This window comes from Tiliqua scincoides, chromosome 5 (assembly GCF_035046505.1).
Source record: "Tiliqua scincoides isolate rTilSci1 chromosome 5, rTilSci1.hap2, whole genome shotgun sequence".
In the NCBI taxonomy this organism is placed as follows: domain Eukaryota; kingdom Metazoa; phylum Chordata; class Lepidosauria; order Squamata; family Scincidae; genus Tiliqua; species Tiliqua scincoides.
The window spans coordinates 118092450-118120024 of NC_089825.1; the positions used below are offsets into that span (position 1 = coordinate 118092450).

General features: G+C 45.7%; 1 protein-coding gene across 4 annotated transcripts; it reads left to right on the plus strand.

Moving 5' to 3' along the window:
• Window positions 1-6844: 6844 nt before the first annotated feature.
• On the plus strand, window positions 6845-23616 carry LOC136650913 (zinc finger and SCAN domain-containing protein 2-like). Of its 4 annotated transcripts, none has more exons than XM_066626859.1 (6): window positions 6845-6925; window positions 7623-7853; window positions 10726-12082; window positions 17881-18007; window positions 19438-19491; window positions 20840-23616. In XM_066626859.1, exons 3-6 carry the CDS (start codon window positions 10985-10987, stop codon window positions 22165-22167), a joined length of 2607 nt encoding a protein of 868 aa, XP_066482956.1. In that variant the 5' UTR covers window positions 6845-6925; window positions 7623-7853; window positions 10726-10984; the 3' UTR covers window positions 22168-23616. The 4 variants fall into 4 exon arrangements, with proteins under 4 accessions (XP_066482956.1, XP_066482957.1, XP_066482955.1 ...); XM_066626860.1 differs by having other exon boundaries at window positions 7773-7853; XM_066626858.1 differs by lacking the exon at window positions 7623-7853.
• The last annotated feature ends 3959 nt before the right edge of the window (window positions 23617-27575 follow it).

A 27575-nucleotide genomic window follows, 5' to 3' on the forward strand; every position in this document is an offset into this window, starting at 1 on the left:
CAGGGGGAGAAAAAAAAATCACTTTTGATCACTTTCAGTGTCTCACAGATTGAGCACTACCCCCATGGACCAGCAGAAAGGGTGAAGAATGGACTGAAATATCCTCCTTTTCCCTGTGAGTGGCTCCTGCAGGCAGTGCATAGGCTTCTCGTAATTAAGAAATCATATGCAATACATTATATGTAATATAGTATTAAATGTAATAATAAGTAATATAGTGTTTAAATTAATCACATGAAATCAATACAGGCATGCACTGCTTAACAACCTTGCGCTGAACGACGGACCACGGTGAACCACACCAAAGAGGCTCTTAATGAGGCAGTCAGGTCTCCCATAGCCTGCAGAAGAGTGTCTGTTTACATAACAGAGGGGCACTTAATGCAAATAAGAGACAATCTATCTCCAGTGGCCTGTGCAGCCAGCTACTGCCTGGCAGGGAGTGTCTGTTTATACAACAAAGGCAACAGATTAGACTAATGTTCACTTAATGACCGAACTGCATAACAACTGGATCCGAGAATGTATCCCCATCCTTAAGTGGCACACACCTGTATATGCTTTTAACAATGATAATAAATGGGACTTACTCCTGGGTAAAGGTGGGTAGGATTACAACCTTGGATTGTCAAAAATTTTCCTGCTTGATGATGTCATTTCCGATCATGACTTCACTTCTGGTGGGTCCTGACAGATTCTCATTCTAAATAATGGGTCCCAGAGCTAAAAGTTTGAGAACCACTGTTCTAGAGCATTGCATTATCAATGGCCCATTCATAAGTCCCTGAAAAAAACTGAAAAGTTGACTGCAAAATTTGTCTCTAATCACATATTCTGTGATCATATGGTTTGGCCCTGAGTCTTTACTTGATTTCTCCCACCTGTTTGTATTTGCACAACCATGAGGGCTAGAAACTTGCTGTTTCCATTTTTCAGCAAAGAATGACAAACTTACAGAATTCTTGCAAAATGAACAGACTCTGCAAATGGTCATGGAATTACATTAATTTCCCATGGAGGATAGCTTGTACAGCTGCTGAAGCCCGGTGGGTAAGAAAAAGTGTGTCAACTGTTGTGAGCAACTCAGGGCACAACTCAGGACCTAACCAGGTCTACTCAGAAGCAAGTCCTATTTTGTTGGGCTCACTCTTAGGAAAGTGTGGTTAGGATTGCAGCCTCAGTTCCTTTTGTGGGTCCATTCCCATGATGGTGTGTGTGTGTGTAATTCAGAATATGTTAAACACCTTAAACCTATTTAGAAATACTTGGTCTAATTTTCATAATGCTGTGCATGACATGGAATTTGGTGATTCTGGCCCACCATTCTGATAGTTTTGCCTCACAGCAGACTATCCAAGGCTCCTCCTAACTTGTTTTTTTATTCTGTGAAAATCAGCTGATTGCCTTGGGAAGATTCCCTTTTCACTCTCTCACTAGGATTCCTACCTGCTATTAGATGCTGAATTTCAGAATGCGCTAATTAAAGGTCCTGCTGGGAGGCTAATTGCCTCCTCGTTAGACTGTCATCTCAGGCCAATTGTGGATTCATTTCATGGAGCCATTGTCTTTTGTAAATTCCCCCAGGTAGTTCATTTTCAGTCCAGCAAGGCTGTGTTCTCTGGAGGCTGCGGGGCCAGCCCAACCATGAAGAGCACTCAAGGAGGCAAATTTGGAGAAAAAAGGAGGTGTGGCAGCAGCAGTGTAACTATTGGGGATGGTGGCTTAGTAACAATTGCAGGCACCACAATGAGCCATGTAACTGGCCCCTCACCCTCCCTGTCGCTGCCCAGAATGGTGGCGCACTGCGGTGCCTGCAATACTTACCATGCTGCCCCTGGTAGCTACACGACTGTGTAACAGTTTGGGGACACATTTTGGCCCAAGGAGGCTATTCTCAAGCCTGAACTTCACTGATGCAGGCCCCTTCCTGCAGCAGTATTGGAGGAAAAACACCTTCAAGATGGCCCTCTAGGCCAGTCATTTTCAACCACTGTGCCATTGCACACTGGTGTGCTGCGAGTGGTCCACAGGTGCGCCACAGGAATTTGGGGGAAGGTCATTTATTAATAGGGCCAATGGGAGATGTGAGCCCCCACTGGCAGCATGGTGTGCCTTGTCAATTGCCAAAAACCTGGTAGTGTGCCTTGACCATTTTATTGCCTTGTCAGTGTGCCATGGAAAATCGCTATACGAAATGCACAAGCATTCAGTTGCTCTTGCTTTTCCAAGGTTGTCCTTTCAGACAACCACTATGGAAATCCTTTACACAGTTCACATCCTTAGTGCTGCTGTGAGTAGGAGCAGCTGGACCACATGGGGGGGGGCCTGACCAAACTGGAGGGCAGAGGGGGAGACAACTGGGCAGTGTGTGCATGGTATCCTTTCTAATTGTCAGAGATGGTCTCACCAAGTTGGCTTTTAATAGAAGCAGCAATAAGAGCTGTTGTGTTGTTTTTAATTGTTGTTGCTATTTTTTATTTGTCTTTGATCATATATACTAAGATGGTGTGCTGCCTATCAGATAGCAGGCAAAATCGGCCAACCCAAAATAATGTCTTTGTTTCTTTTGGCATATTTGGGAGTTTCCCTAGATATACAGAACAACATAAATTTAAGACAAAGTGCATACATTTTGGGTCAAGCCCCCCCAAAAGCAGCTGGAATATGTTCAGCGGCCCCCAGGAATCACAGAATGTTGACAATATAATTAGCAGATCAGGCAATTTGGGGAAAATGAATATAGAAAAAAATAATGAAATTTACCAGGTGGAGAGTCCATTTCTAGATTATTTCCCAAAGGTTAGAGGTGATGTCTCTCTTCCAAAATTAGTCTGGTTTTTCTGTTCACGGTTGTGTGAATGCATGCCTTCTTGTTAATGTTGCAGGTTGAAAATATAAAACTTCTATTTTGAATTGTTTGTTTCAAAAATGTAATTGTAATTAATGAATTTGTAGCACCGACTCTGCTGGATGTAGTGTATTTTTAGTATCATTTTTATAATCTACCATCTTTAGTTGGGGGGGCTGGAAAAGTTTTTTGGAAGGGTGTTATAAATGTTGTTTTTTTGTATCTCTTGTCATGTAAAATGAATGGTTAGTTAAAATTGTTTTTAAGTTTTCCTTACAATTGTTTAAAAATAACACTAATAAAATTATTTATAGAAAAATTAAATCAACACTAGAATGTTGGTATTGGGGAAAAACACAGAAGAACACAGCTGGGGAGTGGGGGGGAGAGAAGGAATTGGTTTGTGAGATGCATACAGCTCGAGGTAGCTGGGGAGATGAAACAATCTGTGGCAGGTCTCTCTGATCCATATACTAATAGCAAACTCAGGTGGTAAAATGCCAGTTTGTATCAATTAGCTGAGTACCAATCAGTTTGAAACCAGGACACCTACCTGCCAGAGTGGTTTGTACATACAGTAGTTGAGAAATATCCCTGGTATGCAGAAGCAGAAGATTTGCAAATTAAAAGAAAAAGAAAAGGACCCCCCCCCCAACAGCCTGATGTGGACTAAGCATCCTTAGTAGGGGCTCCTGGGACCCACACATAACACTTTTAGGTGTTGGCTAGAAAAAAGCCAGAAAAATAGCAGAATAAGGTTGAGGGGGGAGTCCTTTCAGCTGGCCTACTTCAGCCAGTTGGGTGTTATGTTAGAAGGATGCAACATTTCATTGCAGTTCCCATGCGATGTTGCTGTCGTTGCTATGAATTGCCATCAATATGCATTGTGGTTTACAGAATACCATAGTCTCTGCCACAAAGAGCTTGCAATCTAAATTTCAACATAAGGGACAACTAAGATGGGGACAGAAGATAAAATTGAGAGATGCTGAGATTCATACAAGCTGCACCCTGGACATGATTCTTTACTTTAACTTGAGGCGAGGGTGGGGGAGTCCTTTCCACACAAATTGTTAAAATGTATGGGTTGAAATCAGTTTCATGACCAGCACTTCTGATACAAACTGTAAGAGGCTTTTGAATGCTTGCCTCTTCCTTCTCAATTGCTTCACTTGTTTAGGAACTACGGGCCAAATCCTATCCAACTTTCCAGCACTGGTGCAGCAGTGCCAATGGGGCATGCGTTGCATCTTGTGGGAGGGGGGCAGCCACAGAGGCCTCCTCCAGGTAAGGGGATGTTTGTTCCCTTTTCTCAGGGCTGCATTGCAGCTGTACCAGCACTGGAAAGTTGGATAGGATTGGGCCCTGTGCCAGTTATGTGTGTATACAACTGGTTCAAATGTATTATTATTATTATTAAACTTTATTTATATGCCGCCCTTCTCCCCAAAGGGACCCAGGGCGGCTCACAACATATTAAAAACAGATTAGAAACATAATTTCACCACAAATAAAAACATATTAAAAACACATTATCATATACCCATAAAAACCATAGTCAGATAAAAAGAGCAAAACGTAGCAAATCAGAGGAATCAGGCCTGTAAAAATACTAAAAAAGATACAGAAAAGATGTTTACAAAGGCCATGCACTCAGAAGGCTTCTTTAAACAAAAATGTCTTCAGGCCTCGCCGAAAAGTCTCAAGAGAGGGAGCCATTCTCAAGTCAAGGGGAAGGGAATTCCATAATGTTGGTGCCACTACTGAGAAGGCCCTATTTCTTGCCGCTGCCCCACGTACCTCCTTAGGCGGCAGCACTTGTAAAAAGGACTTCTCTAATGACCTAAGAGGACGAGCTGGATTGTACGGAAGTAGGCGATCTCTGAGATAGCCTGGCCCAGAGCAGTATAGGGCTTTAAAGGTCAAAACCAGCACCTTGAATTGGGCCCGGAAACGAATGGGCAGCCAATGCAGCCCCCGGAGAAGCGGGCTGACAGAGTCAAACCGCCTAGCTCCAGTGACCACACGGGCCGCCGCATTCTGCACTAATTGCAGTTTCCGAACCGTCTTCAGGGGCAGTCCCACATAAAGCGCGTTACAATAATCTAACCTCTATGTCACCGTGGCATGGATCACCGTGGCCAGGTCTGCACGATCCAAGTACGGACGCAGCTGGCGCACCAGCCGAAGCTGAGCGAAGGCCCCCCTAGCCACAGCCGCCACCTGGGAATCCAGGAGCAGCTGCGAATCCAGGTGGACCCCCAAGCTGCAGACCTGCTCCTTCAGAGGGAGTGCAACCCCATTCAGAGCAAGCCGATAGTCCAGTACCTGCATCGAGGATTTCCGAACCAGGAGAGCCTCTGTCTTATCTGGATTTAATTTCAGCTTATTAGCCCCCATCCAGATCCTCACTGTATAGGGTAGATCAATGTTTCTCAAAGTTTGTCCTCCGCCGTTAACATGGCCTACGTATTTGAAGTACCACCGAAAGTAACTGGCAATGACATCATTGCCAGTTAGTTCTGGGTTGGGAGGCCAGATGCAACACAACAAATACCAGTAAGAGTCTCAGGGTGGACAAGGGGGCTATTTTGAGCATGGGAAAGCATGCTTCGGAGCTCTGACCCCCAAGCTGTCTCCTACCTCTGTTTGTTGCATCATGTTCCTGGTCTTGCTGCCAGGTGGCAGGTATCCAGGGGTTCTGTGAGTACCACCAGATGGTACCCAGTGGTACCCTCAAGTACCACTGATGGTACCCATGCCACTGGTGTAGACACAAGTTCAGATGTGGGGTTGCTGGTTTTTTATTTCAAAAATAGTAGCCCCCTGGGAAAGGCAGAAAAGCCAGGGTAGGCACACTTAGTGGATGCAGCCAGGGCAGAAACTTGTAGAACCAGGGATAAAATCTGTAAAAATTTGTTTATTTAGTGGCAAAGCTAGAGCCAATTTTGGAATAGAGGGATCAAAGTACTGTTTAATTAGGCAAAACAGGGGCTGAGCAAGAGTGGGGTGTGGGCAGAGCCTTGCAAAATCTGCAAATCTACTGGCTGTTGTTCCTGACACAATTTTACTTCTTGGCTACAATTGGACAAGAAGGGAATGTTTCTTCGAGGAACCACAGATTCTGCTAGATTTTTTGCACAATACCTGCTTTCAATCTTAAATCGAATTGTTTATATGTTATTTAAAAATATACCTAGCATTATTGAATTTGGTGACAGGCTGTTTGCTTTGAATGTCCAGATCCTGTTTATTTTTATCTTTATGGTTCACATGGCATGTTTAGAGTTATTGTTGCCTCATCTGGGGCCTATTTATTTCTGAATGGTTTGTTCCTTAGAGCTGAGTTTTTGGTATCAGAATGGCAAGGATGAAACTGTATGCTTAGTTTTAAATAGAATAAAATGTGATCTCATAGGAAGAAGAAATTCCATGCCGAATGGAAGCAGAATGATGCCACGTGTTATTATGCTGGTGTTAAATTCTTTGTTATTTGCCTATTTTTATTGCTATTATTATTGATGACTATTTTGAGATTTTATTGTTATAAGCCTGGAAATATGTTACATGGATATAGTTTTTTTCAAAGAAATAAGTGCATATATAGAAGATCCTAGGCAGGCACTTTAAAATGTAGATTTTGTTTTTAAGATTTACATTCTGTTGCCTAGGAATTTGAAACATTGTTACCAACACTATTGTGTGTGTCTATGTGTGTGTGTGTGGGAGGAGGGTCACATTTCCATTGAGCACATTTTGCACTGCTTTGCCTTCTAAATCCATGTTGTTGCTGTTTTTGCAGAAAGAAAGCTTCAGCCATTTGAAGAACCTGCTTATAAAGAATCTGATTGGAGTGCTGGGCTGGGCTGGGCTGGGCTGGGGGGGGCGCAGGAGGAAGGTCATCAGGGAGATGACAAAGGGTTAATACAGTGGAGCCCACGTGGGGAGGGAGGAAGAGGAGGAGGCACCTTCCTGCTCCGCCTCTGGTGGGGGGAGAAGAGCAGTTTGGGGTTGCAACACCCCCAAGCTGCTGCATCTGGTGCAAGGGGGCGGGAGGGCTGGCTCGCCCCGCAAAGGGTGAGTTAATAGGGTCGGGCTTGCCCATTTTGCAAAGCCACGTGCATGCCTGGGAGGAGGTCTAGCAGTTTTATTTGCTGGTGGGGGGGCGCACCTTGATTCCCCCCCCCCCATATTTGAGGTGGGGAATGTCAGAGATCGGAGTTGGGGGGAGGAAGGAAAGGGGAACACACACAGAGGGAGAGAGACATTGGCCATTTCTTTGCCCCTCCTACCCCCAGCCACATCAAAGAGGCAAAATGGCTGAATTCCCTTGTCTTAGTGTCAAATGGGGGGGGGGAGAATGGGAGGGGGCTGGGAAGACATAAGGGCCTCTCTGTTGTGGCTGGGAAGGGGGACAGGGAGCTGATCCTTTGGGGTAGGAGGTGGGCTTAAGGTGAAGGCTGGAGCTGGAAAATGGCTAAAGACCTTGTGGGAGGTGGTGGTGATTTGGAGCTGGAATCCCAGTTCAGGGGGGTGGGATGGGGGGGAGATCTCTGTGCTGGGGGAGGATGGACTGCAAAGAGGGGTTTTTTTTTTTTCCCTGCTGAGAGCAGGGATAAGGAGCTGAGATGAGGAGGGGGGCATCTGTGCTGGGGGAGAACCAGAAGCTGAGTTTAAGACTCAGAAAGACTGAGGGGGAAGGGGGCCAGTCTAATGGCTGGGGGTGGTTGGGGAAAATGTGTGTTTCATGCACGGTTTCTTATGCCTTGCACAGAGGTTGCGGCCCAGCCCGCTGTGGGAAAGCTGATGTTCCTCCTGCATGTGTTAACGGGAAATTAAAAATGACACATGGGTTCAACCCCCAACTCAACCTCTTCCCCCTCCTCCCTATCCTGAGCTAATAATCCATTCATTGGTTAATTAGCGGATCAATCTACTGCTGCGTCCGACCACTAAACACAGAATGGGATTTTTGGTTCCGTTGCTCATAGGTGACTATTTGCAGGTAAACTTGACACTCCATAAGTGATGTGCTGCATTTCTTATGATTAGTAAGTTTGTCAGTTTTTTCCCCCCATATTCCTCCCACCCACCAACCCTCCCTGGTGGTTTTTATGGCAATCTCAACGATGCAACCAATATTCAAAGTTATATGACCCAGTTATGTGTCTCCCTTGGATGCCTGTGGTGTGTTCTTGCAATGAGATTTTGGGATAATTTGGATCTGCTGTAGCTTTCGTAAACATTGATTAAACATTGATGCACCTCAGAGCCATTAATTATATTTCCCTAATTGTTTCCGCTAAATTTTCAGGTCCCTGATAAAACTGTGAATCTGAAGCTGGTAGTCACTTGAAGCGTGATTAGATTGAAAAGTTGACCAGTTCTGATTTTGCAATTTTATGTTCCCTTTATCTGTACATTTGTATGTCTGAAAGAATGTGCACTTTGAAATGTGCTCCTGGTGGTCGTGGTGGGGAGTTATGTTCATTTTTCTTACTCTTCATAACCTTGCTTCCATTCATGTTTTCCTCAAAGTTTGAGATTTTCAAGGGACGAGTATCCCCAATTTTTGGAAATTCAAATATCTTGGTGATTCTTTTTGGTGGTGATGAAAAGGTACAGTGTGAATTTTGGTAGAAATCTATATTTTAAAAAAGTAATTTGATTTAGAAGGCTATACACTGTCTTCCTTAAGCTTCCAGAAAGGGAAAAATGCCCTTTTGTTAATATTAACTGAAGTTGACAGTGTGATGTTTGATGGAGACATTTTTTTTTTTCCAAAATGGGTGGTGGCTGGGGAGGCTGTTGTATTTTTCAAAATAGAAAAATTCCTAATTGTCCACTAAATGCAAGTGTGGAAAATTTCTGTCTGTCTTGACTTTTGTGGAAGAATTTGATATAGCCATTTGCAAATATGAGGCACAAATTGCTTCTGTACAAAAGTTTTAGCTTTCTATTCTGCTTTTCATTGCAACTTACAATTGCCTGGTTCATTATGATTGAACCATGTGTTCAGTCACATGTGGAGCCAATGGTATGGGGGGGCCATTGATATTAGTGCATGTCTTTGGCCCTCCAGGGCAACAGTGACCTCTGCATTTGAAGTGGCTATCTAATGCCAATGGTTGATATCAATCCTGAGGGCATGGGAGCAAGGGAGGTCAGTTTGACCCTGCGATTGGAAGCACCAAAGGAATGAATTTTAATGTTTAAATGGAACTGAAAAGAAATTTTGCACAGAGTTGAAAATCAGCAAAATTAACAAAATCGAATCCAGAATTTTGAAACATGATGGCAATCCAAGGCAATCATTTTAATCTCAGTGCTATGTAGGCTTAATATATAGATTGGGTAAGTGCTTGCTTGATTATTATTAAGATTGTTTTATCAACATGTGTGGAACAGTAAGTCCTCACTTAGTTGTCAATAGGATCTTGGAAACTGCAGCTTTAAGTAAAACAATTTATATCAAAACCACTTTTACCATAGTCTAATTGATATATGTAAATAGAAGCTAAGTTCCTACAGCATATTTCTGATCACAAAACATCACCAAACGTCTAAATAAAGACCCAAAACACTTCTAATATTAACCCATTTCTGCCCAGCCCACATGTGTACACATTTAAATAAATGTGAACTTTCCGGACTAGGGAAAACCCAAACGGATATGGGGAAAATGTACAAACCCCACACTGTGGTGGCTAGTCTAGCATCTCTCTGTCATTTAGACAGAAGACATTTTCAGAAAAAATATGTGGTACAGTCCTGCTTGGACGGTACCATGTCCGTGTCAGATTTATTCATTTAAGCAATTGATGCGTTGCTTTTTTGTCAGCATGTCTGAAGTGATTTGCAGCCGTAAAAAGCCCAACACGCATACAAAGAAACAAAAAATCAAACGTTTAAAATGCTAAAATAAGTTACAAAAAGCAAGCTGCACCAAAAATTGATAAAACAGCAGATAGAAAAGCCAAAAACCATTAAAATAATGAAAGAGCCGAAAATGTGTTTTAAAAAGTCTTGTTAAGTAAGGAAGATTTTACTTGGTGCCTAAATATAATTAAAGAAAGTGCTGCTGTCCCTGTCCCCCCCAAACCCTGCTTGGGGCAAAATTCCACAACTGTTAAGGTTTGCATGGGAGTGGGTTTCATGTTTGAATGCTCCCTCTAATCATGGTCCTGCACACTGAAATTAATGTATCAGAAAGAAGTTTAGGCTGTGTGCTTGCTTAGCATGATAGTTTTTGGAGACATTTTTGACCAGGAGGGGAGGTCACTCAATCATATCCCACCTGTATTTTGAAGTGGTACAGTCCTTGGAATGCTTCTTACACGATTATTCTGAGCATGTAGGGAGGGAGAGAGCCGAAGTAAGGCCTTGATAACAGTAGTTATGTGTTCTCTCTCTTCCTCTCCTGGCATCAAGCTGGGAAAGAGATGATACAGATAACTGCCATACTGGTGCTCACTCTGCCACCCCCAGCCCTCTGTTGAGAAATGGTTGGCTGCTGTGGGGGAGATTTTCCTAGCTGTTTGGTTGTTGTTTTTTTACTCCCCCCCCCATTAGATCCATAAGATCTTGAGTTGAAATGCTTAACTGATAAGTAATCAATTAAAAACCTGTTGATCAATTATAAAAGCACCCCCAGTTAATGAGGCAGCAGATTTTAATGTTTTTAAATTGGTGGCGGTGTTGGTAGTGTGTGTTTAAATGTAACTGGCACCATCTCTTTTAAAAAAAGACATTCCTCCTCTCTTGCATGGGAGGAAATGCCTTATCTAAGATGGTGCTGGCTATGGCCCATTCATCCATGATCTGAGAACAAAGTGTGTGTTTTCTTTTCCTCAAGGCATTTGTTTCTGTTTGCACAGATTTAACCAATTAAAGAAGCAAATGAGTTTTAATCGATTGATTGACGCAGATGCCTTTAATAGGGTGAGAGAGCTACTTTTCTCCCTCGGAGTAAACCACCTCTATAGACGCTTGTGGGAAGGCACACCTGCCCGGAGTACGCAGGGATCTTGATACGCAGTTGCCTCACTGACAGAGCTCTCTCTGTCCCCTGGAATTGGTTGGCTGCCCTTGCTTAACCTTCAGATCAACGTCTGGGGCTAAAGACGCTTTTCCACCATGTTTGCCTGTGAGACTTGGAACCTTGGTGGGCAGACGTCAGTCTATAACTGGGACAAGGCTGTCTACCTCTTGGAAGACAAAATGGAACCCGAACAGGGATCTGGGGAGCTGGATCTCCACTTCAAGGTACTGCTGGAGCAAGAGATGTATCCAGAAATCACAATTGAAGAGGAGGAGGAGGAGGTGGCAGAAGATGAGGCAGAAGTAGTGGTAGGAGGAGATGACGATGAGGAGGAAGAAGAGGAGGAGGAGGTGGTGGTGGGAGAGGAGGAAGAGGAGGAGGAAGAAGAGGAGGAGGAGGAGGAAGGAGGGGAGGACGAGGAAGAAGACGAGGAAGATGATGAGGAAGAGGAAAGTCCACCAGGCCGTGAACGAGCAGTGGTGGGATCAGAAGAAGGAGATGACTCCTTGCTTGTGGTGTGCACTGGCACAGTTGAAGAGCTTCTGGGGTTGGTGCCACCATCCTCTACTGAGCAGGGGGAGCCAGCAGAAGTGCCACAACCCCAGCGCTGGGAAGTCCAGTGGGAGGAGGTGTCACAAGCACCACAACCTCCACCCACTGAAGTGGTTCCACCCTCACCTCGACCACCAGAGGTTCCTTCAGTGCCTGAGGTGGAGCCAATAGATGTAGAATCGGAGGCCCTCCCAACTGCCTTGGAGAAAGTGCCAAACACCACTCTGTCCACATGGGGAATGTCATTCACTGAAGAGGGCCACCGAGAGACCCGCACCAGCACACCCGGTACAGACAGAGGGAGTGGTGCAAAGACACGGGCGTCGATATCAGGAGGGTGTGGCTTCACCTTGGAGACGGCCCGTCGGCGCTTCCGACAGTACTGTTACCAAGAGGCCGAGGGGCCACGGAAAGCTTGTGGTCAGCTTTGGGAGCTTTGCAATCACTGGCTGAAGCCAAAAAATCGCACCAAGGAACAGATTCTGGATGTGCTGATTCTTGAGCAGTTCCTCGCTGTTCTCCCTCCTGGGATTCGGAGCCGAGTGTGGGAATGCAGCCCTGATACGTGTGCGCGGGCGGTGGCCCTGGCTGAAGAGTTCTTGGCAAAGCAACGGGAGGCGGAGAGACCAGAGGAGGAGGAGGTGAGATGATTTCAAACCCCTTCCTGCCCACTTGCCCCCCGCAAATAATCTTGAGTGCCATCGATGGTGTGGGTGTCTTTGTGACACAATCCTGGCTGCCTGCCTTGGTTTGAATGTGATGAGACAAATGCTTAGCAGAGCCCCATGACTGCAACAGTGAGGGGAAGGAAAGGACAGTGGGGTGCTGGTGGGGGGGAGTGCATTTGACCCTTGGGGCAGCCCTTTGCATAGCTGCCTTTTGTGATGGAAGTGTTAACAGTAATGAAAATGTACACACTGTTCTTCAGCAAATGCTCCCAAAGTGTTATAGAAGCAATCTCATAGACGCATTAAGCTCTCAATCAGAATAAAAGTGACACCACAAGGAAATGTAAAGCTTACCTAAAACAAAGTAGTGGCAGAGCATAATTATGTAGTTAGGGCTAGCTCCCCCAAACACTGCAAAATCAAATTGTCCTCCCTTCTTTCAGGACACTGCAAGGGAGGGAGTGAAATGACCCATAGATGGGTGCTCTGAATGGCTTCAGAAAAGTCAGAAGTCTTAAATGTCAAGGAGGTTCACGCAGGAGACAGCATGAGGGTATCGTCACTTAGAATTCGCCCACAGAAGGTTTCGGCTTCAATCTGCCGGTTCCCTAGGCAAGGCTGGAGAGCTGCCTCCAAGAACATTGAGAATACTGATCTAGATGGTATGAGATGCTTAGGACCCAGGCACTTATTTGAATTACTCATGGCTCAATCCTCACCTGGCATATTGGCAGCTGCGCTGGCCTAGGGTGTCACAAATCTGCTGTAAAGCACATTTGTAGTACCCAGCCAGAAGACTGCTGGCAGGAAGGCTTGCACTGTCTCACTTGGCTGTGCATCCAAAAGCACGCTAGATGGAAGAGGTCAGCTACCACAGGGCAGTGCAGGGGAAGGCAGAGGGCAGAGAAGGGGTGTAACAGAACAGGGGGAGGAAGGACTAAGGGAGGCCCAGGAGGGGGGTGGGATTGGTGGCGCCGGCCTATACCAATCCTAGACCCGCTCCCAGTCCCGAAAGCCCAACATGGGGCTTCTCAGACTTGCGCCAGTGTTTTCGCTGGCGCAGATCCGAGTAGCCCCATTGCTCTGGCTGGAGCTCAACGCAGGGTCAGGGAACAAATGTTTCCTTACTCCAAGCAGACCTCCAGCTTGCTCCTTCTCAATGCTGCATACAGCATGGGCTCTGCAGCCCCGCTGTGCCAGTGCTAGTTAGGATCGAGCGGTTAGCTGGCCTAGTAGGAGTAACTATCACCTGTTGCTAGAACATGTGCATCTTTTCCATATTTAGGATCAGGAATTAATTGAGGCAGCCTCAGAATCTGATTTCAGTGCTTGGGCTGTTTGTTAAATAATGTCAGTAGTTAAAGAAACTTGCATGTCTCTGTTGAACAAACATCATGGAGGATCCATGGCTGCAGCAGCCCTGCGGTTCATTCTCCCTCTGCCTGGCAGCATCTCGTAATTCAAAACATCTAACCTGTCATGCTCTGAGCTTCCCTGTCCCTGCAAGTCACAAGAAGCGAAGTGGAACAGAAGTAGGGAAACTCAGATTTCAATGATTATGTGTGTTGTGTATTACTGGACATTCCCAGGTACAGGAGGAAAAACAGCATGCACCGCTGGCATTTTCCGCAGCAGCTGTGCATCTCCATCATATTAGTGGGGTTTCAGTTCAAGGGGTATGCGCTGCTTCAGGAGTGGTTGGGTCATGTTTGTACTAGCAGCTAGCATCTATTCTCCAACCTCCATATCCTGTAGGGCAAAATAGCCAGAATCAAGTAGCAGAGGTTTAGGGGATACCATTAAAAGGCCACAAATGATCCATAATTTTAGCTCATTCTTTTTTACCATTATGGGAGCCACCACATGGATTTTGTGCCTGAGGCGCCCAAATGTCTTGGCTCATCTCTTTGAGTTCTTCCTTTTCATCCTTGTGCGCCTGTGGAGGCCTCAGTGGCAGGCTCTGCACGCACATCGCGTTGCAGTGTTGCACCTCTTACACTGGTGCATTAACTTTCCTGATAGGCAATCACTTTCCAATGGCTCAGGCAGGAATTGGAGGTACTGAAGGCTGAAGCATGCAAAGCAGGTACTGCACCTGAGCTTCATCCATACCCCTGACCTGCTGTGGGTGCTTATTTCTGGTCTCCTTCCCAGCGCTTTCCTGCTGGCCTTCCATAAAGAAGGCTACAGCTGCCTCCAAACCCCAAGGTGGGGGCTTTGCGCCTGCTGCTTGCAGTGGGTTTGTGGAGGGCTGCCACAAAGGCTTCTGGGAGTTGTAGTCCTGCTGCCTGGAAACAAAGGGTTTCTCCCCCCAGCAGCTGGCCATCTGGCATTCTCCATAAGCTCTGGACAAAATGTCCACTCTCTCAGCTTGTAACACTAAAGTGTCCTATGTCAAGACCAGCTTTTGCTGAGATGTCCCTGGAAAAAACTGAATTTGCTATTAGGAACTGGGTAGATTAAAGTGTTTGCACCTCTCATTTTCACAACATGCCAGAAGAACATAAATGGGACTATTGGGGGGGGGGGGTTTCTAATAGAGAATAAAGAAGGGGAGGGAAAAAGGGTCATAAATGGAGTTTTGCTTTCAGCTTCCAGGCTGGAAGATAAATTTTAATTTTAACATGATATCTGTTAGCAGTAGAAAAATTGGCAACATCTCAGTTCTTGCTTGTTCTTTTTTGGGGGAGTGGGTTTGAAGGGGCTGCCTTAGTGGCATCACTAGGGTTTGTATCACCAGGTGCATGAGGCCAGTGTGTCACCCCACGATGGATCTCCTCCCATGCCGTGGGGCCTGGGTGGTAGGCATGGTGATATACCATCACCCTGCCCCCCTGCTGGTTTTTTGGCTATAAGTTTTGATAGAATAGAGATATTTCAATGCAGTTTGTTTCATTGCATTGCGCATGAAATACGCATCTAATGTTATATACCATGATGCTATTATTCAAAAATACAAAAGATTTTGAAAATTTTGGCCAATAGGGGTTTCACCCCCTGTGCATGTGTCCCAATGCAGCTCACATCCCCTAGCAATGCCACTGGGTTGTCTATTTAAGGGCAAATTTATAGTCCCTATGACTACACTGCTAGTTTGAAAGCAGGGGGACATTTTCCTTATGGAAAGAAGGAAGTCAGAAGTGTGAGTTTGCTCAGTTGCCACCCAGAGATTCCACTTGTATCTTTAAATTTGTTGCTGAAAGGAGAGATGAGGCAATTGCTTTTTTTCTTTCCCATTTTTTCCAGTCCTTTCATCCGCTTCCCCCTTCCTCCCCATTCTTACCTGCTGTGTGGCACATTTTGAAGCAAGCTGACTTCAGAACCTGGGGGAAGGGGGCAGCCAGAAGGCCTGGAGGAGAACTGGGAAAGAGGAGATGCAGCTGTGTTTTTGTCTCCTGAGCCAGCAGTGAATGTAAAGATATGGGGGGAAATCTCCAGGTGCTAATCTGGCAAACTTATGAAGGTGGGGCTTCCATGTGTCAGTAAACAAAGAGGAGTCCTGAAAGGTGCACAGGAACCAGTTTCATACAATTCACCTCATTCTGGGTCAGCAGATACATCTCAACAAAACAGATAAGTACTTTACCTTGCATATTTGCCTTGCATAATGTCCAAGAAAAGGACATCTCTGTTTTGACATGAGATTTTTATTCCAGGTGATGCAATAGCAACCTTCAGTTATCCTCCAGCCCCAAGCTGGCATTGTCCTATAACAAGATATTTTAGTATGTCTGCCCTTAAAATTGGTTTTTGTACAATCTGCTAAGCAGATTGGTGTTTTTAAATTACCCCTCAGTAAGAGCTCCTTGACTCAGAATGCATCAATTTGTAATACGATCACGTCCTTTCACCAAGTGAAAGTTATCCTCCTCCCTCCTTCCTTTTCCCCTTACAACAACAGCAGGTTGTAGTGAGGACATCCTTGGGCTGGTTGTTGAGCTTCAAGACTAGGAGAAGGGATTTGAACTCGGGTCTCCCTGTGCCTAGTCTTACATTACAAATGCTCCACTACCCCAGGATTCCTCTGAACATTCTGCACCATTGAGGTCTCCTCTTCCTGTTTTTCCCTCCCTCCTGTCTTCAACTTGTCAGTAGCCAGCCCTGAATTGTTCTCTGCCAAAGATATATTGCCGATATCTAATCCCTTTGCAGTGGTTCTCAAACACTTAGCACCGGGACCCACTTTTTAGAATGAGAATCTGTCAAGACCCACCGGAAGTGATGTCATGACCAGGTGTGACGTCATCAAGCAGGAAAATTTTTAACAATCCTAGGCTGAAATCCTACCCACACTTAAGTCCCATTTACTATCATGGTTAAAAGCGTATACAGAGTAACCTGTTAAAAGTACAGATCTGTAACATTTCCACAAATGCAGTCACATACATTGTTAGCATGAAGTCTAATATGTTAAAAATAAAATATTGGAGTGGGGATGCACCTGAAATTGGCTTGCGGCCGCCTAGTGGGTCTCGACCCACAGTTTGAGAAACACTGCTATAGACATTTTCCTGGGAATAAACCCTATTTAACATAGTGGGACTTACTTCTGAAGAGATATGCTTAGGATTGCACTGTAAGAAAAATTCATTGAGATAACGTAATGGTACATATTCACACAAGTGAATTACAAACTCCAAAAATAAAATAAAATACACCCAGTCCAACTAAAATAAATGAAAACAGTTGTAAATACTGAATGTGGAGCCTTAGATGACATTCTATCCCCTTCTCCCAAAATGCTCTAGTTACAAAAGTATCCACATTGTATTTAGGTTATCTTTTCTATCTAACTTTACACCTAACTTTAAGTTCATCAAATGATCAAAAACATCTTGAATATTTTAATCCTTTTCTGTAAAATATTTGCATCTCCTTCCTGTGTGGTGCCATCTGCAGGTTTCAGCAGGTCAAACTCCATTTCTGTCTCCAAGTTGCTGTATCAGGCTGGTTCAGACATAACAGCCAAACCATGGTTTGTCTATCAAGTCCAAGCCTTCGGTTTACATATTCCTCTGCCCCTGGAGCCACCTCAGTTCTATCCCTGACTGCCTTTTTCATAAAATCATAGAATGTTAATAATAATAATAAACTTAATTTTTATCCCGCCCTTCTCCCCAAAGAGACCCAGGGTGGCTTTAGAGTTAGAGTTGGAAGGGACCTTGGAGGTCATCTAGTCCAACCTCCTGCTCAGTGCAGCCAAACCATCATTTGCCACTATATCTAAATTGGCAAACTGGAGTTTGTTGTCCAAAAAACCAAAATTGGAGACCCAGTTTTGGTTTGGAGTCTGTCATTGTCCATTCAGACACAAATGTAAATTGCTTAAACCAGGAAGGGAATAGGAGTGCGTGAGGGGGAGGAAGGAATGTGAACTCAGGGCTCAGATGGCTCAGGAAAAATCCATTACAGGGTACAAACCGTGATGTGTATGCGCAACCTCCTGATTTTAGAAATGGGTTATGTCAGGATGCCAGATGCAAGGGAGGGCCCCAGGATGAGGTCTCTTGTTATCTGGTGTGCTCCCTGGGGCATTTGGTGGGCCACTCTGAGATACAGGAAGCTGGACTAGTTGGGCCTATGGCCTGATCCAGTGGGGCTGTTCTTATGTTCTTATGCCCCACTTGCACAGCCCAGCCCACTGACATTGAATGGGGAAGAGTTGCAGGACCAAGAATGAATCCTTGCAGAATCTCCCTGGAGACCTGTTCTGAGTTAAACATTAACTCATTGGCCCCTTGGTGGAATGCGGTTCTTGCTTATTGTTTTAGGATTCGGAACTATTTGAAGAGGTGGTGGTGACCTTTCCTGATGAGGAACAGGCTCTGTCGGAGACTGAGCAGGGCGACATCAGTATGGATGCTGAGCAGCGGGAGGATGTGGATATCTGTTTACTGGGTAAGAACCTTTTGTCCTCTTGCTGTAGTTCCTTGAGTGGCTTCTTGTTTGGTGCCCAAAGGCCTTTGAAATTTTTCCCACCAATTATGTATAAATATATACATCTATTCCCATCCTATACTTGGGGGTCTTCCATGATATAGAACAGGGGTGCCCAAACCCCGCCCCTGGGGCCACTTGTGGCCCTCGAGGGCTCCCAATCTGGCCCCCCAAGAGTCCCCAGTCTCCAATGAGCCCTGGCCCGCCAGAGACTTGCTGGAGCCCACGCTGGCCCAACGCAACTGCTCTCAGTGTGACGGCCAACTGTTCGACCTCTTGCATGAGCTGTGGGATGAGGGCTCCCTCTACCGCTTGCTCTTTCACGTCTGTGATGCAGCAGTGGCAGCAAAGGAAAGGCCGGCATAGCTTTGTGCAAGGCCTTTTATAAGCCCTGAGCTATTGCAAGACCTTCATTCATTCATATAAGTTCTATCTCTAATGTATTCATTTATGTGAATGTATTCAAATTTAATTAACTCTTCTTTTTCCCGGCCCCCGACACAGTGTCAGAGAGATGACGTGGTCCTCCTGCCAAAAAGTTTGGACACCCCTGATATAGAACAATGCAAGCATATACAAGAGGCAGCAACAGCACATTCCGGGGTGATCCAGATGATTCTGCAAACCTTGATTTGAAGGCTCAGCATTCAGCTTGCAGCCTCGCCCCTACATCTGCTCTGATTCCCTGCTCCCGTTTCTGGAGAAGTAGGGTGATTCAGTGCATCTATTACCTGCAGAAATCCCAGCTTTGATCCTTGACATTCCTAGGTAGGGTTTGGAAAAGACCTGTCTCCCAAACCCTAGAGAGTCACTAAATAGATGGAGCAATGGTCTGGTTCCATATCAGGCAGCTTCCTCTGAAAATATATATACAGGCATGCCCCCTCCGCCAGTATCTGTGGATCCTGTATCTGTGAATTCACTTATCTGTGGTTTTCACCCCACTCCCATGTCCATTACTTATCTATTTTCCTTTTCTGTGGTACCAAACACTCCTACCTTTTCATTTGCAGCCTTTTATGGAACGCTAGAAGAGGAATGCGAGAAGCAGCCACCTGGAATGCTGGAGGAAGGAGACAGCTAGAATACTAACATGAAGCAGGAAGCTTCCTGCTTCCTGTTAATGTTCTCTCCGATCTCGCCTCAGAGCATCAGACTGAGCCCTCAGTGACCCACTTGTACACTCTCTCCCAGAGCAGTTTTACATTAGTGATTGAAACAACATAACTCAGTTTTATTACTGTGATGAGGATAAAGTTATCCAAATGAGAACATTCCCCCTTTCCTCACAACATATCTCAATTCACAGTGGGGGGCGGCACACGTAGTTAATGTGTCCACAGTGATCAGTCAAATCTGGCTTCTTTCTCCCTCTCTCTCTCTCTCTGCAGGTTCTTCCGACACTGAGGCAACCTGGGATTCTTCAGCAGACGAAGGAGGCTCAGGTGGGTCCAAAAGTCAAGGGCATTTTCTGTGTGGGCACTTAGGGAGACATCACAGGGCCAGCTCTACTCTTGGATCAGATGAGGCAACCTCCCTTAAGCAATGGATTCTGAGACATCATTAAAGAATAGCAAATGGTCAATTATTTAGTTTTAAATAATAATTAAACTAAAATAATTTAATTTTAATAAAAGTCACGTTTAACCACCAAGAGGGAACTCCACTTGGACGTCTGCCTTAGGCTGCAATCCTATCCACACTTTCCTGGGAGTAAGCTCCATTGATTATAATGGGACTTATTTCAGACATGCATAGGATTGAGCTTTTAGGCACCAAAATGTCTTGGACTTTCTCTGAAGAAAGAGAGAAAGATCATTCTGGGTAGCAGTGGAGTTCCTGGCTCAGACACTTGTTTCCCCAAAGCTAAATTTGGAATCCTGCTTGCAAGGGGTACAGCTCCTTTAATAAATTCATTAGGGCTCCACCATTTAACCATTTAACTCCTTGCCACAGGATGTGGTGCTGGCGTCTAGCCTAGACGCCTTTAAAAGGGGATTGGACAAGTTTCTGGAGGAAAAATCCATTACGGGGTACAAGCCATGATGTGTATGCGCAACCTCCTGATTTTAGAAGTAGGCTACCTCAGAATGCCAGATGCAAGGGAGGGCACCAGGATGAGGTCTCTTGTTATCTGGTGTGCTCCCTGGGGCATTTGGTGGGCCGCTGTGAGATACAGGAAGCTGGACTAGATGGGTCTATGGCCTGATCCAGTGGGGCTGTTCTTAAGTTCTTATGTAATTAGATTTATTTTGTCTGCAGTTCTGTTTACACTTTCCTGGTAATAGGCCCCATTCAGCATAATGGGACTTATTTCTGGGTAGGCATGCATAGGATTGAATGGAGCTTGCATAATTGAATAGAATGGGGAATGCCTCTTTTGGGATCATGTCTGCTGTAATATACCTGTGTAAAACCTTTTTTTTTTTTTTTAGTATGCTGTTCATGTAGAACTATCTTTTTTCCATGTATGCAATTCAGTCAATTTAATTAATTTAGACTGCAGTCCTAACCCACTTTCCAGCACTGACATAAGGACAATGCAACTCCGAGGTAAAGGAACAAACATTGCCTTATCTTGAGCAGGCCTCCATTACTGCCCCCCAAATGCAGGATGCAGCACATGCCCCACTGGCACAGCTATGCCAGTACTGGAAAGTTGGTTAGGATTGCACCCATAATTACCAGTAATTGTTTAGAACTCAACACAGTCTCTTGTTTCTTTAATTGGATGATGGCTCTAGAATCCATACCTATGAAACGTGTGACTTCTCTCCTGCCCCACCACCAAAGCAGGTGCCAGGACCCCAATCAGAGCAGACACCCATTTTGGATTTGGAGAAAAGCTCAACGGAGCAATGCAACACTTGAACCAAAAGAGAATCCGCATAAGAGAGAAACGCCACCCCTGCATTGAATGTGGAAAACGATTCCGGTGTCAGTCGGAACTCCTGCTGCACCAGAAGGTTCATGCTCGGCCCAAAACCTATCACTGTGCTGAGTGCGGGAAACAGTTTGGCCGGTCTTCGCACCTCACCAGGCACCAGAAAACCCACATGGGTGAGGAATGCCATCTTTGTACAGAGTGTGGCAAGAGGTTCCGGTGGCCCACAGAGCTTGCTATCCACCAGAGGATCCACATGGGTGAACAGCCGCACTATACTATGGATTCCGAGATGTTGTTCCAGTGGCCGCTGGATATCACCCTGCCTCAGAATGTTTTTGCAGGTGAGAAAACACCTCTGGCTGTTGACTGTGCAAAGCCCCCCACTGTCAAGAAGCCCCATCATTGCCCGGAGTGTGGGAAAGGTTTCCGGTGGCCATCAGAGGTTGCTACACACCAGAGAACCCACAACAAAAACAAACACTACCTCTGCGCGGAGTGTGGCAAAGGATTCCAGTGGCCCTCGGAGCTTGCCGCGCACCAGAGAATCCACACGGGGGAGGACTCGCCTCTCGTTGCAGATTGCGCGAATAATAGCAGCCAGCCCCCTCATCTCACTGCATACTTGGGAGCAAATGCAGCTGAGAAGCGCCATCTTTGCGGAGTGTGCGGCAAGGCGTTCCGGTGGCCGTCAGAACTTGCCACGCATCAGAGGATCCACACGGGAGAGAAACGTTACTTCTGCACAGAATGCGGGAAAGGATTCATCTGGCCCTCGGAGCTTGCTGCACATCAGAGAACACACACTGAGAAGCAATCCTATCAGTGCATGGAGTGTGGGAAAGTATTTCATGACCTCTACGGGCTTACAAGGCACCAGAAAACCCACCTGGGAAACAAGGTCTACCCCTGTGCTGAGTGTGGGAAAACATTTAGCCGGCAATCTCATCTGACTCGGCACCGGATCACCCACACCGGGGAGAGACCGTACCCTTGTATCGAGTGTGGGAAGAGGTTCGGCCGGCAATCTCACCTAACCCGCCACCTGAGAATCCACACCGGAGAGAAACCGTATCAGTGTGGGGAGTGTGGGGTAAGGTTCCGGCGGAGACACAGCATGATTTACCACCAGAGGATCCACTTGAGAGAGTCTACTGTGGGACCAGACATGCAGAACCTTGGCAGCATGGAAAACCTTGCCGACCATCTGCAGAGCCCCATCCATGTCACAATCTGAAACTTGAAATAATTAGAAGGAATGGGGAGTGAGCAAGAGTGGGGATTGATCATCACAAAGTCTGGCAAAGGCCCTCCTCGCCCTGTAGAGCAGGCCCCAGATACTTTGCCCCATTGATGGTTGCACTGTGTGATTTGGGGGTGCTCACCTTGGGATCCTTTGCCTCGTGGAAGGTGACACCAGCACATCACAATTGGGTAGTGCACACGTTGCAAAGGATTCTGGTTCAGGGGTGCATAAACTCCTCTCTGACCACATGTTGCTTCCTTGATGCTCGAAAAAAACGTGGCTGTTCCAAGCAATTGCTTGGATTGCTTGTGCAACCAGGTTAGCCCTACAGACTTACCTAGATTTTGCTCCTGTGTGGCATTTACAGGGAGAGGGAAACACTTCAGAACCCAGAGGGTGTTTCTTCCCTCAGCAATTAGTAACACTGTCTGTTCCCTGGAACATGTGATGATGAGGGGCCCAGAAGTCATGCTTCCCACCTCTCAAGCTAGTTCTGTTCTCTGGTTTTCTACTGTACAGCAGAGTGGGTTGAATCAGCAGATCCCACGCGACAAAAGGACTGCAGGGGGTGACTGGTCAGCACCTGTGCCTCCCATTACGTGGACGGCACAATTGCTGGGCCCTATGCTGGGCACCTTTGCCTTTAAATTGTCGAAGGGAGAATTGGGTCAGATGCCCCTTCTCCCTTCATAGTCCTGCAGCAGTGAGAGAAGCTTTATCTCCTGTGATTTTGTTTTTGTTTTTGTTTTTTTCTGTTCTGGACAAAAGCCTGGTTCTGGGTTAAATCTATTTCTCCAGTAGCTAACTTTCTATTTTCTTCTCTCCTCCATTAAAAAAAATCCAATTAATAAGCCTAATTTTTTTTTTAAAAGCACAAAGCAGGAATATCCTTCTTTGTCATCAGTCTTATTGTCACTCTCCAGAGCACTTTGTGATGGACACTTCTCTTTCCCCTTTCTCCTTATCTTGGAAAATCAAGGGGTGGGATTTCCTTCTTTCCCTCTGCACAGGATTTTCTTCTTCCTTTCTGAGGGGGCTAGGACATTTATAACTGCAGGCTGTTTATTCGGTGACAATTCATAAAGGTTGTGTACTAGAAACTTGCTTGTGACCAAGCAAGAGAGCAGTCCCAGCCCAATCTGAAGTGGGAAAGGGAGTTGACTTAGGTGCAGCCTTACAGATAGCCCCAGGAGGGTTGAAACTGAGGGGCACAATGGCACTTAGCGGCATCCCCTATTCTAAGGCTCCCATTTGTATTCGCTTTCCCCAATCCATGGTGATGGGGAGAGAAAACAGTAATATTTTCCCCCGTGAGTGTCTTTTATCTGCTTTTTTTTCCTTTTCCTGTTGGAGTCACATTTGAGATCTGAACCTCCTAAAGAAGCAAGAATGAACTCAGTTTTTGGACATGACTTCCAATAAACAGCTTTTTACAAACTGTTCCTTGTACGTGTTTTGCTCTCTTGTTGGGGTTGGATCAGTGTCAGGCATTTGCTCCCTGCCAGAACCCAGATTTGCAGTCATGACAAAAGTGGATCAAAAGGTAAGAGGGGTGCAATTTCTAAAATCACAAACCCTTCACAGTGAGTGGCCACGGGACAGAAAGAAAAAAGTCTCTCAGACATGAGAACTCAAAACTGACCCTGTTCTTCCAGGTCTGGGGAACAACAGGGGTTTCCCAGTGCCCTGTGTTTTTGGGGGGGAAGATAGAACCCTGATTGTCTCCCATGCCAGGTTTTTGGTTGATGGAGAATCCCATATAAGTTTTTCTGGGAAAGCTGAACTCTCCATCTGGAACTCTGCTGGGGAGCAAGAATTGTCTTGCTCCCTTTTGGAAAAGGAGTTGTCAGCCACTGGTTGGCCTGTCAGATCCATCATACAAAACACTCAGCATCATTATTCACATTCCTTAGTAGAATGAGTGGTGGCAGCAACAAGAACACACACATTTTTCATTGCAAAGCGGAGCTGATAAAATGTTCAAACAGCCAGGGGTTAGGGCATTCTAGAAATGCCTGTTGTGCCACCGAGGACCTGCCAAGAAAAAAATGTCAAAGGGGGGGGCGTGAAAGGAGGCAGGCCAGAGGATGATTTACATTGTTATTCTGACCCTCCAAAAAAGCCCAAGGCAGTTTACATCTTTCCTTTTATGCTCAAAACAATCATGTGAGGTAGGACAAGCTGAGAGGGAAAGTAGCTAGCCTGCCATCACCCTGTAAACATGATTGAGCAGTGCTCTTACGTAGGTGCCGTGGAGAACTATATGTGCAATTACAGAGTTTAACCTTGAGTTTAAACTGAATGGGCCAACCTGGCGTCAGTTCTAAGAGGTAATGTAGTTGTGCTATAGTGATGGTTGTTGTACCCAGATGCTGCATGTTCAACAGATAGGATATATCAATATTCACCTTCTATCCTAATGCAGGGTTGGGAAGGGGGAGGTCTCCAAAAGTTGCCAGGGACCTCATACTGGTCAAATATTCAAGTCACTGCAGGACTGAGCAGGGTTGTTTCACTGGGTGGAGGGGGTGCCTGTTCCTACACAAATAAAGGGTGCAGTTCTAATGGTAATGACCCGCTTTATTCAGACAACTGTGCCCAAATCATTCTGACCTAATTGGAACAGAAAACCTGCTGCAAAGGGATTCACACAGAGGGGAGCAAACTACAGTTACTAAAATTCTGAAAATTTTTCTCTGCTCAATGATTTGCAGAGCTACTCTAAAAACAAATGCTGATGAAATAAGGATGGTATGTTTTTTAAAAAAGGAACAGAGCAAACAATTCTCAATTAGCGTACAAGAAGGTGTCCACCCCTGCTTAGGACAGATGTAAAAGCCTACTAAAACAGCCAGGTCTTCCCTTGCTTGTGAAAAGGCAAGGGGTGGGCAAGGGGTTCTCCCTTAGCAGAGATTTTGTCAGCACAACCACCGAGGCCCTTGATCTCTTGACAGAAGGGGATTTGAAGCAGAACCTTTCTCAGCCTATCTCAGTGGGAAATAACTAAAAGGTCTGCAATCAGGATTGGCCTGGAGGACTGTATCTCAATGGTTGAGTTTCTGCCTATAGAAGATTCTAGATTCAGTCCTTGGCATTGCCCAGTACGACTGGGAAAGACCACTCAAGATGTGGAAATGGTCGCGGCCCAACATGCCCCCGAGGACGTGTTGAGGCCAGGTGGCCTATGGGAAGGCAAGTAAAAAAGTGTTTCCTGGGTGTCTGGTGACCCACCCATCCCACCATAGCACAAAGCATGTGCTCTGGCCATAGCTATGGGCTGGCAGGGGATAGGGGGCTGCCAGATTTCTTCAATTTGATGTCAACTCAAAATCTTACGTCACTTATTTGCAGGTATGGATGCTTGCTTAACCTAGGCTGCACTCCTATCCACACTTACCTGGGACTAAGCTCCATTGACTATAATGGAACTTACTTCTGAATTGACATGCTGATGGGCTCTTAAGTGTCTCAAAATATACTTTTACTATGCAAAAGTTTGTGAAGAACGAGACCACTAGGGGGAGCCCCTGGCTTAAAATCTTGTGTAATGTGACTGTTTTGCAAGTCCAGAAAAAGAAATTTTAATGTGCTTTATATTTGAACATTTCTAATCTGCTTTTCCTTCCAGAGGCAGAACAACTGTCCAAACTATCATAAAAACACAGTAGAGTTGGAGATCAAGTGACATAAAACTTGCTATGAAACATACCACACATAAATAGCTGGAAACCCAAACTGTATATAAGGAGCCTTCAACCTCTAAATACCTCAGCCTCAAAATACCAGGCTAAGGAAGCTGTTTCAGCTTTATATATTCTGTGCTAAACAGCTGTGGTTTTTGGCTCTGGCCTGCATCCTGTGTAAGGTTGCCAACTCTGACTGAAGCTATTCCCAGGGGGGTCTGTCGCCCCGCAACCCGATGTAATGTTGGGGGCTCTGTTAAAATCTCCAGGATTGCTTTCAGTTCAACACCTGGAGCTTGGTGCTGGATCCTGGAGACTCCTCCAGACCAATCCTGGTGGTTTGGCAACCCTCAAGGCCAGCACTAGACCTTCAGGCACCTGAGGTAGTGTGCCAAATACTGATCCCGCTAACCTGGTAATGCGTCCACCCTGTTTCGCCCATCCACTGGATTGGAAAAGGAAGGGGGGGGCAGATCAGGAGAGGTGTGGAGTAGAGTGGCAAGCTAGAGCGTCTGTTGAGTCACTATTGTGTACCTATCTTGCTCCAGTTGGTGGACCTTGAAGTTCTAGGAGAAACCCAAACATGCATAAAGTCTGCCTACCCCAGGTAGAAAATACATTTTGGTAGACATGACTTTTTTTTTAACCCTGTATGCGAAATGAAACCTGTTAAAATTCCCCCTTCTATATACGTACTATTGTTAAGGAGTCTGGTCTGCAGTTTGGGTTAAAAGTGGGTTCTGGATCTGAAAAGATTGAAAACTTCAGTTGCAATAATGTAAGGAGAAATTGGGATCTTCAAATGATTAAAAAAAGGAGTATCTGGTTTGTGTGATATTTTCCTTGCCGACGCTGGCCCCATGGGTTTCAAGGCATGCGACTTTAAAAGTAGGTTTATCAGCATGAGGAATCATCTGAACCAGCTAAATATTGATTGAAAGGAAGCCTGAGAGGTTAGGAGCAGAGGTTGGGCCCTAGCTCAAGGTCACAATCATCAGAGGGCCCAGCTAGTCAGGCTGAGTCCCTGAAACCCACCCACCCCCATATGAATGGCTGACACAAGGCCCACCCCCATATGAATGGCTGACACAAGGGAACCTGGCACCCACTATACCAATACGGGTATCCCTCAGAGCCTATCCTATCATCATAGGGTCCCTTATCATAGGGAATGCTTCCATTGACCTATGTGGAGGAGCAGCTGCTAGTTGCTTCCACTGGCAAGCTGGGGTGGGGGCCATTACTAGGGGCCAAGGCCTCCAACACCCTGACCCCCCACACTGGGTAGCACAAAGTACAGAGGTCTGAATTTTAAGGCAGGTGTATGGGAAATTCTCCCCCCAAAGGGGTTTTTGGCTGTCTCTTGAGAAGCAATCCTGATTAATGGGCTAATAATTAACAGGCTAACACTCTCCCTGACATCTTGCATGGTTTTGCATGTCTGGAGGAATGCCAGGAATCCCCCTCTACAAGTAGCTGTACTTTGCCTTACCCCTTCCATTCCAAGGCAAAAACTTCATTGACTCACTCTCCCTTCCAGTCTTTGAAAAATGCCATGTTGGCACCCAGAATCCTGCTGCCTCTTGAGAAGGTCTGCATTGCATTAGAGTCTATGTTTGTGGGAGCAGACTATACCTTTGCCTGGGACCTTTGTTTCTCCAGCTCCACCACCCATAGCTTGCAAAAACTCCCCTGCTCCCTTCAATAAATGTGTCC